A 15,871-nucleotide genomic window follows, 5' to 3' on the forward strand; every position below is an offset into this window, starting at 1 on the left:
AACTAGAAATTCCATTGCTGCAAGTGGTCAGGGTGATTCAGCTCTACATGATGAGTGGGAAAGAGCACAGGCTTGAATCAGGGAATCCAAAACCTAGCTCAGGCCCCTTGTCACAGACTGGCCCTGCCTCTTTCTTTGCCTCAGTTTCCTCCTTGCAATGGGAGTGGCAGGGACTGACTAGGTGGCTATTAAGGTCCATGTGCCTGATGACCAGTTCTGACCTCATTCATCCCTGTCACTTCCCTGCCTCTGGATGGGATTCTCCCCAGGAGGGGAGAGGAGGTCATAGCTGGGCTGGGATCCACCAGCTGGGTTGGGGCAGAGCATGCCTTTTTGGTTCTCTGGTCCTCTGGAGGTGATACCAAGGAGGACAATGCCTCTGGTGCTTCCACCAAGAGAAGCCCCTTTTCCTCCACAGAATAGTGAGTGCCCTGGGCCCTGGCTGGGTGGTAGTCAGGCCAGATGATCTTCTCAGACTCATCTCCCAGGAGGGAATGGTCACACTGCCAGACTCCCCTGCCAAACTGGGTGCATGAGTCATAGGTTGCCCTCCACCAGTGCAGACTGAAGAGCCTTTCCTGGGCTTCTCTCCAGAAGGGGCATTTAAGGCCATTTTACCAGGAGGATCTCTCAGTCATGCAGAGAGAAACTAACAGATATGGAGCTAGAAGACTTGGATCAGAAACTCCTTTTTACAGCTTACTACTAGTTGAGTGAACTTAGATGAGACTTTTAACCCCCTGAGGAATATAGCTAGTATTAAATAAAGATGACATTTATGAGTTCAATTAGCAAGATGCCTGACACCTAATAGGTGCTCACCAAATGCTATTTAAGTCTTCACCCAGAGGTAGGTGCACTAAGAGGTACAGATGGGCAAAGACATTGATCCCCCTAGCCTTCAGGCCCACCAGGGGCAGGGCTTGGGGCTGTTCCAGACCCCAGCTGATCATGTCAGGCCACAAATTGTCCTGTCTGCTCATCCTGTGTGCCATGCAAATATCACCACCATTTGTGTGCTGAGAGGCATGAAGTTGGGAAAGCACTGGTGGGGGGGCCAAGAGTCTGGAGATGGTGGAAGGGAGAGGAGAAAGAGGGACCAATAGGCAGTATGGCTGTGATTTAGAAGATGTCAGAGCTCAGGCTGTGGGGACCTCATACTCACCATCTGTGAATGGTAGTCAGCCAGGGATGGTACCATTTCTGCAGTAATGGCTGGGAGAGTATCCTGTATGCTTGAGGTAGACAGCTCGTCTTACCCTTTCCCCACCCATGGTCCCATTCTTCATAGTGCATAACAGATAATGGACTTTATGTTGTCAAACTCACCGATCAGGAAACCAAGACATGAAGAAGAGGAAATGGTTGTACATGATAATGGGTAATATGATTGATCTGCAAATTTAGCTCATATATCCTGGTTCTCAGTGACTGGGCCTCTCCAGACACCAGAATCTGGCCCTTTCCCCATTCTCTGACTGCTGAGAGATAAGTCCCAGTCCCCCCATAACCCATTGCTATGGGTTTCCTATGGGTTTCCTCTCTAGAGAGGCCACCAGGTCAGTCTGAGTTTGTCAGACATCAGGCTATGCCCTGTGGACCTTTGGCTTATCTGCAGCAGCAGAGATGGAGCTTTCTTCAGCCCTCAATGCTGGGCACCAGGCAGCCCTGGCTCTGCACATCGGAATCCATCAGTGAACTTTAAAAATGACCAAGTCCTGGGGTGCCTGGGTGGCTCAGTCAGTTAAGCGTCTAACTTCGGCTCAGGTCATGATCCACAGTTCATGGGCTCAAGCCCCACATTGGGCTGTGTGCTGACATCTCAGAGCCTGGAGCCTGCTTCAGATTCTTTGTCTCCCTCTTTCTCTGCCCCTCCCTGGCTCACACTGTCTCTTTCTCTCTCTCAAAAATAAACAAACATTAAAAAAAATTTTTTTTAAATGACCAAGTCCTACCGTAGACCAATTAATTCTGAATGTCAGTAGGTGAAGCACAGGGACAGGTATTTTTCTTATCTCCCAGGCGATTCCAATCTGCAGCCAGGATTGAGACCACTATGTAGGAGAATAACAGCATGACCTCAGGGAAGAGCCATGAGCTGTGAGCCTCCATGTTGCTTTTTTGTTGTTTTGTTCCCATCATGCTTCATGGTATTGGGGCCACGTGCCTCTCTTTTTCCTGTTTTCTATCCTAAAACATGATTTTTACCCCTTTCATCTTACCTATTCTATTTTGTTGAGCTGATATTAAAAAAATTTTTTTTTAATGTTTATTTATTTCTGAGACAGAGAGAGACAGAGCATGAGTGGGGGAGGGGCAGAGAGAGAGGGAGACACAGAATCCAAAGCAGGCTCAAGTCTCTGAACTGTCAGCACAGAGCCTGACGCAGGACGCAAACTCACAAACCGTGAGATCATGACCTGAGCCGAAGTTAGACACTCAACCAACTAAGCCACCCAGGCGCCCCAAATTGAGCTGTAGTTTTAGTAGTTACAGTAGTTTTAGTGCCTTTCCTTTTATTCTGCTTTTCATTTATTTATTTATTCATCCAACATCTAGAGAATGCCTGCTACCACAGGCAATGTACTAGCTTCTGGGATATAGCAAAGGACAAGAAGGCCAGGTCTCATGGTGTGTACATTCTACTGGGATTTGCCCTGTTGTTCTTTTTTTATTAACAAGGCTGGGATATTTGAAAATGGTATTTTGTTTAAGACATACATCATTCGTCCCTTCTCCATTTTCTCTCTTACTTTTTAGTCCTTAATTAAACTTCTTATTTGATTATAAGCAAAGCTTCTGTCCAAAGGGAGCTAAGTAAGTTCAGTTACTTGTACTGGACAATGTTTTGCGTGTGTGTACACACAAGTCTTGCGTTGTGTATACGTAGGAATGTTGGAATCTGGAAGACATTTGCGATTGGAGATTCCTAAGCCTCCTTGTACTTCTGTGACTGGGAAGGGTTTTGGAGAAGACAGGCTTGGTTAAACCAGTTGTCTTTTTGCCTCTGAAGAATACTCAACCAATGAACGAAGATTTGGTGAGGGCCTCTTATGCACAGGACATTGAGCTAGGTACTCTGGTAGAATGGGGTTCTACAGGTGCCAAATGTCAAGAAGAGAAAGGCCCAGCCTCTCCCTCAAGAGGCCCATCAGGGACATAGGACTATTTCCACACAGAAGGAGCGAGTGATGGAAGGCCATCGTGGTGAGGACAAGTAGGTACTTTAGAAAAGTTACAGGGGAAGACAATTCTCAGGGCATTATTGGCACTGGTGCAGTTTATTCTGAGACAGTTCCACTCCTTCCCACAGTTCTAGTGTGGACCTTCCCCTTCAAGCTGTGGGCCTTCCCTAAAATAGGTACCAATGGGAACTTGTCCCATCCCAGATGACAGGCTGTGGACACATATTTCCATCACATTGGCAGAGCTCACCCCCAGGAGCCAGGGACTAAGATTTTCCTTTTTGAAAAAAGAGGACAATTTCCCTGACTATCTTCTCACAACTGCTAATAAGTTTGATTTGTACTTTCTTCCCAAGGCCCAGAGCCAATCACAGGCATTGTTTCTAGCTGTTAGCACAGGGAATTTGGTGTAGGTGCATCTTTAACCAGAGGGAAGAACAAACCTGTTTTCTTTCTTGAAGCCTAGGGATTTGTTTGTGGAACTGATCTACTGATGGCTGAGGGAGTGGTTTTCAATTTCTTTTTTAATGACCTATATTAAGAAAGACATTGCATCACCGCCTGTGACTGAAACAAGTTTCCCAAAACATCACTTACCCTTACTGTATGCAATGTCCTCAGATATTTTATATTCTATTTAATTTTTTTAAATGGATTGATCATGCACCAAATTAAATTCATGGGATAATCATGGGTTGTAACCCCAGTTTGAAAAACATTCTTTCGCAGCCAGTGCTGCTTTGATCCGCATGGGCCCTGCGGCCAAGGCTTGGTCTAGCACCCCCTTGTGGATTTCCGGACAACAGCAAGCACTCAGCTTTTCCAATCCCTGAGATGTCTTCTGAGGGAGGCTTGGACTGCCTTTGCTGGAAGATTTGAATCCATGGGCGTGTGCCTTTCCCAAAAGGAACATCTGCTAATTGTTGCTAAAATTTCAAATGGAGCATCTTCCCTCCTCTAGGATATGTCATCTTAGGACATTGTAGCAGCAAAACTCAGAGAAGAAAATTGTATTAAAAAGTGATGGAGCTTGTCTCTGGCTTTTGACAAGTACTGCCCCCCTAGTTTTCATAGCTGCTAATAGATGATCAGTGGTAATTAAGCTAATGCATGTGAAGAGTGCCAACGGTGCCTGGTAAGAGTGTCCAAGAGATATTACTCCCCCACTGCCTCATAACTGATGAGGATTCCTTAATGTGTTGACAGGACTCCAAGATTTCTTATATCTCAGAGGGAATTCAGTCTGTCCTATACTAAAATTTCTCATAAAGGTTAAAAGATGTTTTTAATTCATTTCTCAACGCTTCTAAATGTAAAAAAGGTTGGAGGTTGGTGTGTGTGCCAACCCAGTGGGGCCATGGTGGTCGTGCAGAGAAGCATTAAGAGGTGGAAGCAAATACACAGATTGTAAAGCCAGGCTATTTCTGTCCATTTCCCATGACGTGTCCTATCCTACCTCCAACGGGCCCAAGTTGAGTGGGAACCTGTGACTTTTCATTCAGTCCAAGCATCAGGGATGCTTCTCAAAGCTGCTGGTGGCATGGAGCTAGGAGGGACTCCTGTTGTCCTTAGTAGTGAGACAGCAGCTTTGGGTCTCTTGTTGAGCTTGTGGCCAGTTAGTGAAGATAATAAGCGTCCAATGGTCAGGAACATCTATGCCCAAATGGCCCTTGCATACTCCTCCTCGGGTGTATTTTCTTCTTCCTTCTCTGTGCATGCTGCTCTCAGCCAGATTCTGGAACCAGCCTATGGCCAGCTGGGCCTGTTGTAGCAGCGGCCATACACGCCTGATGTGACCTCATCACATCACATGCGGCTCTGAGGCTGAGGCTTTGGCATGGCTAAATCAGTGGTCACCCACAAGTCACATTTTATTGAGCAGATGAGAAAGGAAGACAATACCTTAATAACAGAGAGCCAGGAACAGAGGGCCGCCCACTTAGACTTCACTTTATACTCAAGACAACCAACCTATAACTGTGATTTTAAACATACAGAAAAAGATGTCAGCAGATGAAGACCAAGGCTGAACAATAGAAACCAGCTCCAGGTCCCCAAGCTGGAGTTCAGAAGTCTGGCTCTCGGCCTTGCTGCCATAACTGTGGCCAGAATGCAAGGATGATTTACATATATTTGGCCATGTTACCCAAAGGCGAATGTTACTTGATATTTGTGGAAAATATTTAAATTTCACCCCCAAGGATATTTGTCACTGAGGCTTTAAATTCCGACTCTGTCTGCCCAGTTTAGACCCTGCCCAGCATTTCAACGTCAGTCGCCCAAAGCAAAATGCTAATTCTGTCAAATGCATTCCAAGGGCTCGCCTCTCTGGCTTGTATCTCTCAATTCAACTTGCAGACAATCTATGTGTGGCGTGCACATCACTCTAACACTCCCCGCCACCCATGGCTTTGGAAGAGAGGGACAGAAACAAACCTTTCTGGATCTTGTAGACTAGGGAACTCAGCTGCGCTCCTCAGACACTAAGAGATGTCACATTTGGAGGGGGCTTTATGGTTTACAGTTGTTACTAAGTACTTTCACTCCGTTTGTGGCTTTTATTTCCATGGCTTACAGCTGAAAAGCTAAGGCCACATTAAGGGACGCACCCTAGATCTCACAGGTGTGGTTAATCTGAGATTCCAGCCCTGTATTTCCAATCCTAAGCTCCTCCCAGTCTGTCAGTGCCTGATTTTTGGACGCCTACGATTCTGGGAGGTCATATAAAGGGGGCTATGTGGTCCTGGTCTTTTGGTGCCTTTGTCTAGAACATGCTACCCATCTTTGACCTATCTACCTTGAGAAATCTTCTGTCTAAATGTTAATATTTATCATTTACAGCTGGCCACTGCACCCTTTCAAAGGTGAACACAGTAAAATTTATGACAGGTGTACTATCAGACAACAGAGGAGAATAAAAGCAGGAGGAAGTGTGGCAGCCTCCACCTGTGCAAACCATTCATCCAAGGCTGGGACACCTGGACGATTCTGGCATGGGGCTGCAGCCACGCATCTTCCTCCTGGGGCTGCTGTTGCTTCTGGGGCAAGGTAAGTCTTCCTTTTGCTCAGAGGGCAACTAATGGGTCAGCCTGCTGATGTCCCTTGTTGCTTAGAGCTTGAGAGAGGAATACCTCTTTTTCATGAGCACAGAATGCACAAGTTAGACCCAAGCAGGCTGGAATGCTGAGATTCAAGTGCCCACAGCTGTGAGGCAAGAGGCGGGTCTGGGGATAGGTGAAAATGCTGATGGGTAACAGTTCTGTGGTGCAGAAAAAAGCTGTCGGTAGAGGGAGTCACAAAGACCCAGGTTCTAGTTTTCTGTGCTGTGTGGCCTTGGGCAAGTTCTAGCTCCCTGGACCTTGATTTTTTTTTTCTTTCTCATCCTTAAAATGGTAGTACTACTATTTACGGGCTTTGTTTTGTTTTTGCTAAAAGGAAAGAGGAAGGTAGGTTTCAGAAATGAGTGGGCTACTAGTCAGAGCTTTGGATTTATCCTGAACTAATGATTAGGAGAAGATTGTGCCTCTGCCACATCCCATTTGCCTCTCTTCTCCTGACCTCTGGCTCTTCTTTGTTTGGAAAGCCTTAAAGATGATTTTTTGGCCTCTCCATATGAGAGGCCTGGGCCCAGAGAGGGAAAGCACTTTCCCTCTAGCCCCCAGAGGTCTGGCTGGTGTCCAAGCACCAGTCTTGCTGCTTACCTTGGACAGGTTTGTTACCCTGTCTAATGGAGGTGCGTGTGGGGGGTGGGGGGGGAGCGTGGTGCTCAAGGGTGCAGGGTATGAGGCAAGGGGAGGATAATAATGCTTGCTATGCTTAATATCCAGGGTGATCATATTTTCCTGATTGCTAAATGAGGCAGAGGAGCTTTTTCCTTCATGTTTGATCCATATGAATTCCTCTTTTGTGAAGTGTCTATTCAAGTGTGTTCCCATTTTTGTATAGGTTTTTCCTTTTTTCCCATGATTTAAGGGGTTTTTCATACATGCTGTGCACTTGCTCTTTGTGGGTGACAGGTACAGCTAATGTTTTCTGAACCTTGTCTTTCTGCTCTCTTTATGGAGACTTTAGACGAGCAAAATTCTGGATTTGGGGGAAATAAATGAAGATGACCCAAACGAGAACAAATGGAGGCAATTCAGAGGTTGCTGACGCAGGGAAGGCAGCAACATTCACTTTGTTTGGGGAGACGCCAGGGAAGGCGGGGGTGTGGGAAAGCTTGACAGCGAAAAGGGGAAGGACTCAGGTGTGCTCTGACTGGAAGCTGTTGCCATGGGGAAGTTGGAGGCGGGCTAATGAGAAGCGAGGCATCTGACATGATTCATTCGGGGAACATATGTGGCTTTCTGTGGTTGGTCCTGAGTTGGAAGCAGGGACAAAAAGTAGGGAAGCTGCAATCGGGGACCAGGTCCTCACTGTTCTAGACTGATGGCTGCTGGGGTGGTGGTTGGGTTTCCTGCTGGTGTGCTGGTCAGAGTTCAGTTTTATCAGTCGTCTGGCTGTTGTCGGTTTTGTGTTCTGTCTCTTTATTTCTAAAGTTTTCGATCTTATACTCTGGTTTCTCTTCAGATCATATAAATATTTCACCTTTTACTAACATTTTTAATCTTCATGGTTTGTGCTCTTTGGGTCTTATTTAAGAACTCCTCTCCTGCCTTGAGGTCTTGATGATATTATCCCATATCTCCTTCTAAAACTTCATAGATTTGCTTTTCTCATTTGGGTCTTGAATTCATCTGGGATTGGTTTTTGTGACTAGTGTAAGAGAGGAACCGACTTTTACACACTTCTTTTTGTGCAAATACCTAGTTGTCTCCACACTATTTATGGTGAAGTCCATGGTTTCCTCACTGCTGTGAAGAGCCCTTTTTGTTCATATGGAAAGGGCTCAGATGTGCTTGCATCAGTTTCAGAACTGAGCTTTATCTATCCATTTGTCTGCCCCTTTGCCTACAGCACATTGTCTCAATACTGCAGCTTTATAGTAAGTTTTATTATTGGAGGAAACAGGTCTTTCTATTTTTTTTCTTTTTAAAAATGACTTGACTTTGAACTTCCATATATAGTTTGCTTTCTGTCAATTTCTACCCCTCAAAAAACCTGTCAGGATTTTGATGAAAATTGCTCTGAATTCTATGGATCAAGTTCGGGACAACAAACATCTTTACAATATTGAGTCTTCCAAATCATGAGCATATATTTAGATCTTCTTTAATGCCTCTTGAAGTTTTATAGTTTCTCTGGTGAGGGCTTGTGTATGTTTTGTTTAATTTATTCTTAGGCATATGACCTTTTGTTGGCTGAATGGATTTTTAAATGTTTGCTTTGAAAATGTTTATTTGTATATGGAATTGATTTTTATATATTGATTGTGAACCCAATTAAGTTCTTATAAATTTTAATAAGTTTTTTATCTGCATATTCTTTTGGATTTTCTATATACACAACCCTGCCAATAATGACAGTTTTGTTGCTCTCTTTTCAACCTATATACTGTTTCTTTCTTTTACTTTTCTTCCTGTGCTGGCTCCACTACAATTTTTCATGGAAGTGATGTTTGGAGGCATCCTTATTCCCAAGTTCAAAAAGAAAGTGTTTAACATTTTGTCAGTATGTATGGTGTATGCTGTAGGCTTTTCTGCGAATACTCTTTATAAGACTAAGCAGTTCTATCTTGTTACTAATTTGCTAAGAGATTTTTAAAAAATCATGAGTGGATATTGGATTTTATCTAATATTTTTTTCTGCACTTATTGAGAAGATTATATGATTGACTCCATTAAATTTGCTATTGTGATGAATTGACTTTATTATTTTATTCATTTTTTTCAGTCATTGCTTATTAGATTTACTGTAGACCACACATTGTATTTACTTACCCTGCCTTTTCCATCTCCTTTAATCTAGAATAGTTCTTTAGCCTCTTGGTTTGTTCTTTTGTGTCGATGGAAACTTTAGGCTGGCTTTTTGTATGTATGCACTTCAATTTGGATTTGTCCAAATTGGTTGTTTTTTTTTTTTTTGTTTTTTTTGCTGGAATCAGATTAAACTCTCTGGGAAGAAATAAAAAATAGATCATGTTTTGTCCTTAAGGTATTGCATTGGGGGATACATGTGATGCTGGTAAATACCCTAATTGATTGTGTTAAGTTTGGTAATTTGATTAAGGTGTGTCTGCCAGAGTTCTCCCTTGTAAGGGTGCCTCCCCCCATGTGATTTATAAGTTATCTGTGAGGAGGAACTGTGATCCTATGTGACCATTCTTCTACCCAATGGTTTTCCCATCCACTGATGATTCTTGCCTGAACTGAATATTACCAGGGTGACCGTAACGTGGTGATTTTCAAATGTCTCTCATTCCTTCTAACATTGTTAGTTGGCATTCCCCCATTAAAAAAAAATAAGAGATTCTCTTCTCTACCCCATTCTTATTATGTTTTATCTTTTTAATATAAAATAGATTTATGGGTTCTTTTATTATTTAAAAAATTTTTAAATGTTTGTTTTCGAGAAAGAGAGACAGAGAGACAGAGCATGAGGGGAGGGGCAGAGAGAGGGGGAGACACAGAATCTGAAGCAGGCTCCAGGCTCTGAGCTGTCAGCACTGAGCCTGACACGGGGTTCGAGCCCACAGACAGGGAGATCATGACCCGAGCCAAAGTCGGACACTTAACCAACTGAGCCACCCAGGTGCCTCTATGGATTCTTTTATTAGTCAGCGTGGTATAATCCATTCAGGTTGCTATTCATTTCGAAGCTCAAGGAATTATGGATTTGGCCAGTGAGACGCCTTCATACTGCCTCCTGTGTCCCCATCCATTTTTAAGCACTTTTTAGTTTTATGGAACAAGCCATTCCAACTAATCCTGTATTTTTCCAATCTCAGCCATGCAATTAGCCATTTCTTCAAGGTTCCAATTGTTGGGGGATTTTATTTAGAAACCAAGATTAGGTGCTAGGGGTGTTCATTGCTGCTGGAGTTATGTCCAAGCTCACCCAGTGGACAGAGCTAAGAAGTACAGTTTCCTTTTTAAAAAATAAATGTATACAAATGATCTCTAGGTAGAATTAGCCTTTTATCTCCTTCCCCCATTTCAGATTGGTTTTGTCCTTCTTTCACAGTGCAAACCAAGGTTACAAAAGCAACAATAAATCTTTTTGTTTGCTGAGTCCTGTGATACAACATAATATCGGAGCTACTCTAATAATAGCACCAATGACAATAGCACCAATAACAATGGTTTCTTGCCATTCTTTTTCCTTCGAGTATATCACACTCGAGTATATAATCAATATACTTAGTTCAAAATCACTGGGATTAATTCTATTTCTTTTGTTCTCACTGTATGGTTATCTATCGGACACATAGTTAAGTTTGTCTCTGTATTCAGTTATAGGGTTTCTCCCATTCTTGATGATTTTAGTTTATCTTTTGAATATATAGAACATTAACACGGTTCAGAAGTCAGAACTATGTGAAAAAAGACACTCAGAGAAGTTCCATCTCCTTTAGCCTTTCTTTTCTGCTTATTCATGTAGATAACCAATTTCATTATTTTCATATCTTCACTATATTTCTTTTTGCAATATACTTTATTTTGTCTTCCTTCTTGCACAAATGATAACCTGTATGTTTTTTTGTTTATTTTAATTTTCTTCACCTAATGTATCCTGAGATTATACTGTATCTATTCAGATCTTTTTCATTTTTTTCCAACTGTAAACTATTCCACTATTACCATATATATTCAACAAGTCTCCTGATGTGGCCATTAGGTTGTTTCCAATATTTTGCTATTATAAGTAGTGTTGTCATGAACAATCATGTGCATATGTCTTTTTCATGTTGTTGGAGGTATAGCTTAGGATAAGTTCCTAGAACTTAGGAGTCAAAGGGTAAACACACATAGTTTTGTTGGATGTTGTCAAATTTTCCTCTGTAAGGATTGTACCATTTTATATTCCCCCTGGTAGTATATAAATAAAATGTCATCTTCTCCGTAGCTTGACAATATAGTGTATAGTCAAGCTTTAGAACTTTTGCAAAGGTCACAGGTGAGAAATGGCATTTTTAGTTTAATTTCTCTGATTACAAAGGAAGTTGAGTATCTTTTCTTATTTTTAAAGACCATGTGATCTCAGGTTCCAAAAAAGTAATGAAAAAGGTTAAGTCCCAATGTGCTAGCACTTTTCAAGTCTCTGCTTGCAAATGTTTGATAACATCCCATCAGCCCAAGCAATTCATATGGGCAACCTCAGGTTTAAGTGGAAGAGAAATAAACTTCTCTAGACGGAAGGAGCAGCAAAGTTACACTGTAAAGTGACACGCATCCACAGATGCATATTTGTGACCATTTTGTAATGGTCTACGTTCACTGCTCTTTTCTTCAGGGTTTTTAATAGCTATTTTTGCATGTTTATTTTGCCAAATGAACTTTAGAATCAATTCATCTAGCTTTGGAAAAAAATCCATTGGCATTTTTATTGAAATTCACTTAAAATTAAAATGAAACTAGGCTTATCCAGAAGTATTTAATCTTTTATAATTATTATAAATGTTTTTTATTCTCTTCCACTATACTTCCAACTGGGCCAGCTCATATATTGATATATACAAAGGCTTTTACATTTTGCATGTTAATTTTATACTTTCTATCTTGCTACATATTATACCTTTTGAATTAGTTTTATCGTTAATTCTCTAGAGCAATTATACACCCATATCATTAACAGATAAGAGTTTTCCTTCGTTTCTAATTCTTCTTCCTGTATTTATTTTTTCCTAATTGAATTGGCTAATATTCCAATACCATATTAAATAACAGTGGTGATAGTGGCAATTCTCACCTTGTTCCTGACCTTAGTAGGAGGTAAATTTCTCCCTATTCAGTTGGATGATGGCCTTTGGGAATTATCCATACATGCATAAATACACACACACACTCACATGTGTGTGTGTGTGTGTGTGTGTGTGTGTGTGTGTGTGTGTTTGCATTAATGAAATATCCATAAATTTCTATTTCCTTGAGTGTTTTTATCAGGAATAAATGTTAAAGTTTGTTGAGTGTCTTTTTAGCATCTATGGAAATAATCTTATTTCCCCCCCTTAGATTAGTTATTATTTTGAATTATATTAATAGATTTGCTAATATTGGGCTATCTGTGCATTCCTGGAATAAAAGCAAATTGGTCATGGTATATTTTGTCTTTATATACCACTGGCCCTAGAAAACATGGATTTGAACCATGTGGGTCCACCTATATCCAATTTCTTTCAACAAACTTTTGGAAAATTTTTTGGAGATTTGTGACAATTCGAAACAACTCAGAAACAGCATAGCCTGGAAATTTCAAAAACATTAAGAAAAAGTTAGGGATGTCACGAATGTGTTAATTCTATGTAAATACTAGTCTATTTTATTATTTACTACCATTAAAATGTACACAAATCTATTATGAAAAGTTAAAAATTATCAAAATTTACACAGAGACCATAGATTATCTTTTCATTTTTGATGTCTGGTATTCATAAAACATATACCATCTAGAGTATTTTGTATCCTTTAAGGCAATATTGATGTTAAGTACAACAGATAATTCATCTTGTAAAAAGATGATGTAAACTTATGGATAAACACAAAGCTCTATACATGTATTTTCTCTTCCTTATTAACATTTTCTTTTCTCTAGCTTGCTTTATTATAAGAATACAGTATATAATCCATATAAAAAACAAAATATGTGTTAGTTGACTATGTTATTGGTAAGGATTCTGGTCAACAGTGGGCTATTAGTAGTAAATTTGGGGGGGAATCAAAAGTTATGCATAGATTTTGTCTGTGTGGAGGGTCAGTGCTCCAACCTCCAGTTGTTCAAGGGTCGACTGTACTGCTGGATTTAGTTTGCTAACACTTGTGTAGGATTCTTTTTCTTACATGTTCATGAATGAAATTGAACTGTCATTTTCTTTTCTCTTGGTGCCCTCGTTGGATCTTGATATCAGTGTTCTACATTCTCGTAAAATGTATTTGGGAGTGTTTCTATTTTTCTTTCTTGAATAGTTTTTAATATGAATGGAATTTGTTGTATCTGGCTCTCTCAGTCAGTAGAGCATGAGACTCTTGATCTTGAGGCCACAAGTTCAAGCCCCATGTTGGGGGGTAGAGTTTACTTAAAAAAAAAATTATATAAAATATATGAATGGAATATTTTCCTTTACTTGGTAGAACTCACCAATAGCCTAGAATATATTTTGCTAGATTTTTGACTACTGACTCAGTTTTTTATTTTTTTAATTATTTTTTAAAATATAATTTATTGTCAAGTTAGCTAACATACGGTGTATATAGAGTGCTCTTGACTTCGGGAGTAGATTCCCATGACTCATCACTTACATACAACACCCAGTGCTCATCCCAACAAGTGCCCTCCTCAATGCCCATCACCTATTTTCCTCTCCTTCCACCCCACCATCAACTCTCAGTTTGTTCTCTGTATTTAAGAGTCTCTTATAGTTTGCCTCCCTCTCTGTTTGAAACTATTTTTCCCTTTCCCTTCCCCTATGGTCTTCTGTTCAGTTTCTCAAATTCCACATATGAATGAAAACATGATATCTGTCTTTCTCTGACTGACTTATTTCACTTAGCATTATAATCTCCAGTTTCATCCACGTTGTTGCAAATGGCAAGATTTCATTCTTTATCACTGGTAAGTAGTATTCCATTGTATATAGAAACCACATCTTTATCCATTCATCAGACCAGCCACATTTGGGTTCTTTCCATAATTTGGCTATTGTTGATAGCACTGCTATAAACATAGGGGTACATGTGTCCCTATGAATCGGCACTCCTCTATCCTTTGGATAAATTCCTAGTAGTGCTATTGCTGTGTCATAGGGTAATTCTATTTTTAATTTTTTGAGGAACCTCCACACTGTTTCCCAGAGAGTTGTACTCGTTTGCATTCCCACCAACAGTGCAAGAGGGTCCCCTTTCTCCACATCCTTGCCAGCATCTGTTGTTTCCTGAGTTGTTAATTTTAGCCACTCTGACCTGTGTGAGGTGATATCTCAGTGTGGTTTTGATTTGTATTTCCCTGATGATGAGTGATGCTGAGCATCTTTTCATGTGCCTGTTGGCCATCTGGATGTCTTCTTTGGAAAAGCGTCTGTTCATGTCTTCTGCCCATTTCTTCACTGGATTATTTGTTTTTCAGGTGTTGAGTTTGGTAAGTTCTTTATAGATTTTGGATTCTAACCCTTTATCTGATAGGTCATTAGCAAATATCTTCTCCCATCCCCTGACTCAGTTTTTTAAATGGTTATAGAATTATTCATATTTTTATTTCTTATAAGTATGTTTTGGAAAGTTTTGTCTTTCTAGGAATGTGTTCATTTCAAGTACATGTTGAAGTTTTTTGCATAATTTTTAGAGAATTTCTATTGTTATCTCTTTGATATCTGTAGCTTCTGTAGTTATGCCCCCTTTTTATTTCCAATACTGGTTATTTGTGACTTCATCCTTTTTCTATGATTCATCTTACCAGAGGTTTATCTACCTTATTAGTTTTTTGAAAGAACCAACTTTTGGCTTTATTGATCTTCTATGTCATAGTTGTCTGTTGCTGCAGAGTATGTTACAGTAAATCATATTGACAAACAGCAACCATTTTATTTTCTCACAATTCAGTGGATCTGCAATTTGGGAAGACATCAGCTGGGACATCTTGTCCCTGTTCCACACGGTATTGTGTGGGACTGACATGGCCGATCTAAAATGACATGTCTGTTGACTTGGTACTGGGGTGTGTTGGTCCTCCTCCACATGGTCTTTCTAGGAGGACAGCCTGGGCTGGGTACAGAAGTACCTAAATGGGCAAAAATAGAACCCACAAGGCCTCTTAATGCCTGGGCCCAAGAGTCATTTCTGCTGCTTCTGTTGGTCAATGTAAATTTCAGGGCCAGCCTAGATACAAGGGGAAGGAAATAGACTTTACCTCTTGTGAGGAGGGGTGGCAAAAGTCACATTGCAAAGGGGCCTGCAGGATGGGAGGAAAGTTATGGTCCTTTTTGGAAAAATACACTAGGGTCTAAATTGTATGTTTTTTCCTGTTTCATTAATTTCTGTGAATTAATCTCGCATGACATTTATAGTCTTTCTTGAATCTATGGCTTGATATCTTCCATAAATTTTGAAAATTCTCAGACAGTATCTCTTGAAATACTGCTTCTACTCCATTATTTCTGTCTTTTCCTTCCATGGTGCCAATTAAATGTATGTTTGGTTGTCTTACTTTATATACCATGTCCCTTAGCCTCTATTCCAACTGTACCATCTTTTTGCATTTCTAGAAAATTGCTGCATTCTGAGTAATATATTATGACACATGTCCTAATTTATTCATTCTTTCAGTTGTGTCTAATGTGCTGTTAGACCTGATCATTAGAGGCTTTGAAAATATTTTTCAAATATAATTTACACGTATTTCTGTACCAAACTGACAATGTTAGTTTTAAAAATAATTTTGTGTTTCCGTGAATAGCCTCAAATTTTCTTTTCCACCATCTTGGATCTGTCTCTACTGTATTTTTTTTTCTGCTGATTCTTACCTCTGGATACTTTGTTTCTCTCTTTGCCTAGTTATTTTTTATTGTGTGCAGCTCAGACTCCTCCAAGAGTTATTTG

General features: G+C 40.5%; 1 protein-coding gene across 1 annotated transcript in view; it reads left to right on the top strand.

Moving 5' to 3' along the window:
• Positions 1-15,871, top strand: part of PLB1 (phospholipase B1) — a 143,141-nt gene that overhangs the window by 15,160 nt on the left and 112,110 nt on the right. Inside the window, exon 2 of the mRNA XM_078444836.2 lies at positions 6,027-6,233. Within this exon, the coding sequence (XP_078300962.2) occupies positions 6,179-6,233 (55 nt within the window). The 5' untranslated portion in view covers positions 6,027-6,178. The remainder of the gene's footprint in view (positions 1-6,026; positions 6,234-15,871) is intronic.

This window comes from Panthera onca, chromosome A3 (genome assembly GCF_046562875.1).
Source record: "Panthera onca isolate mPanOnc1 chromosome A3, mPanOnc1 haplotype 2, whole genome shotgun sequence".
In the NCBI taxonomy this organism is placed as follows: Eukaryota; Metazoa; Chordata; class Mammalia; order Carnivora; family Felidae; genus Panthera; species Panthera onca.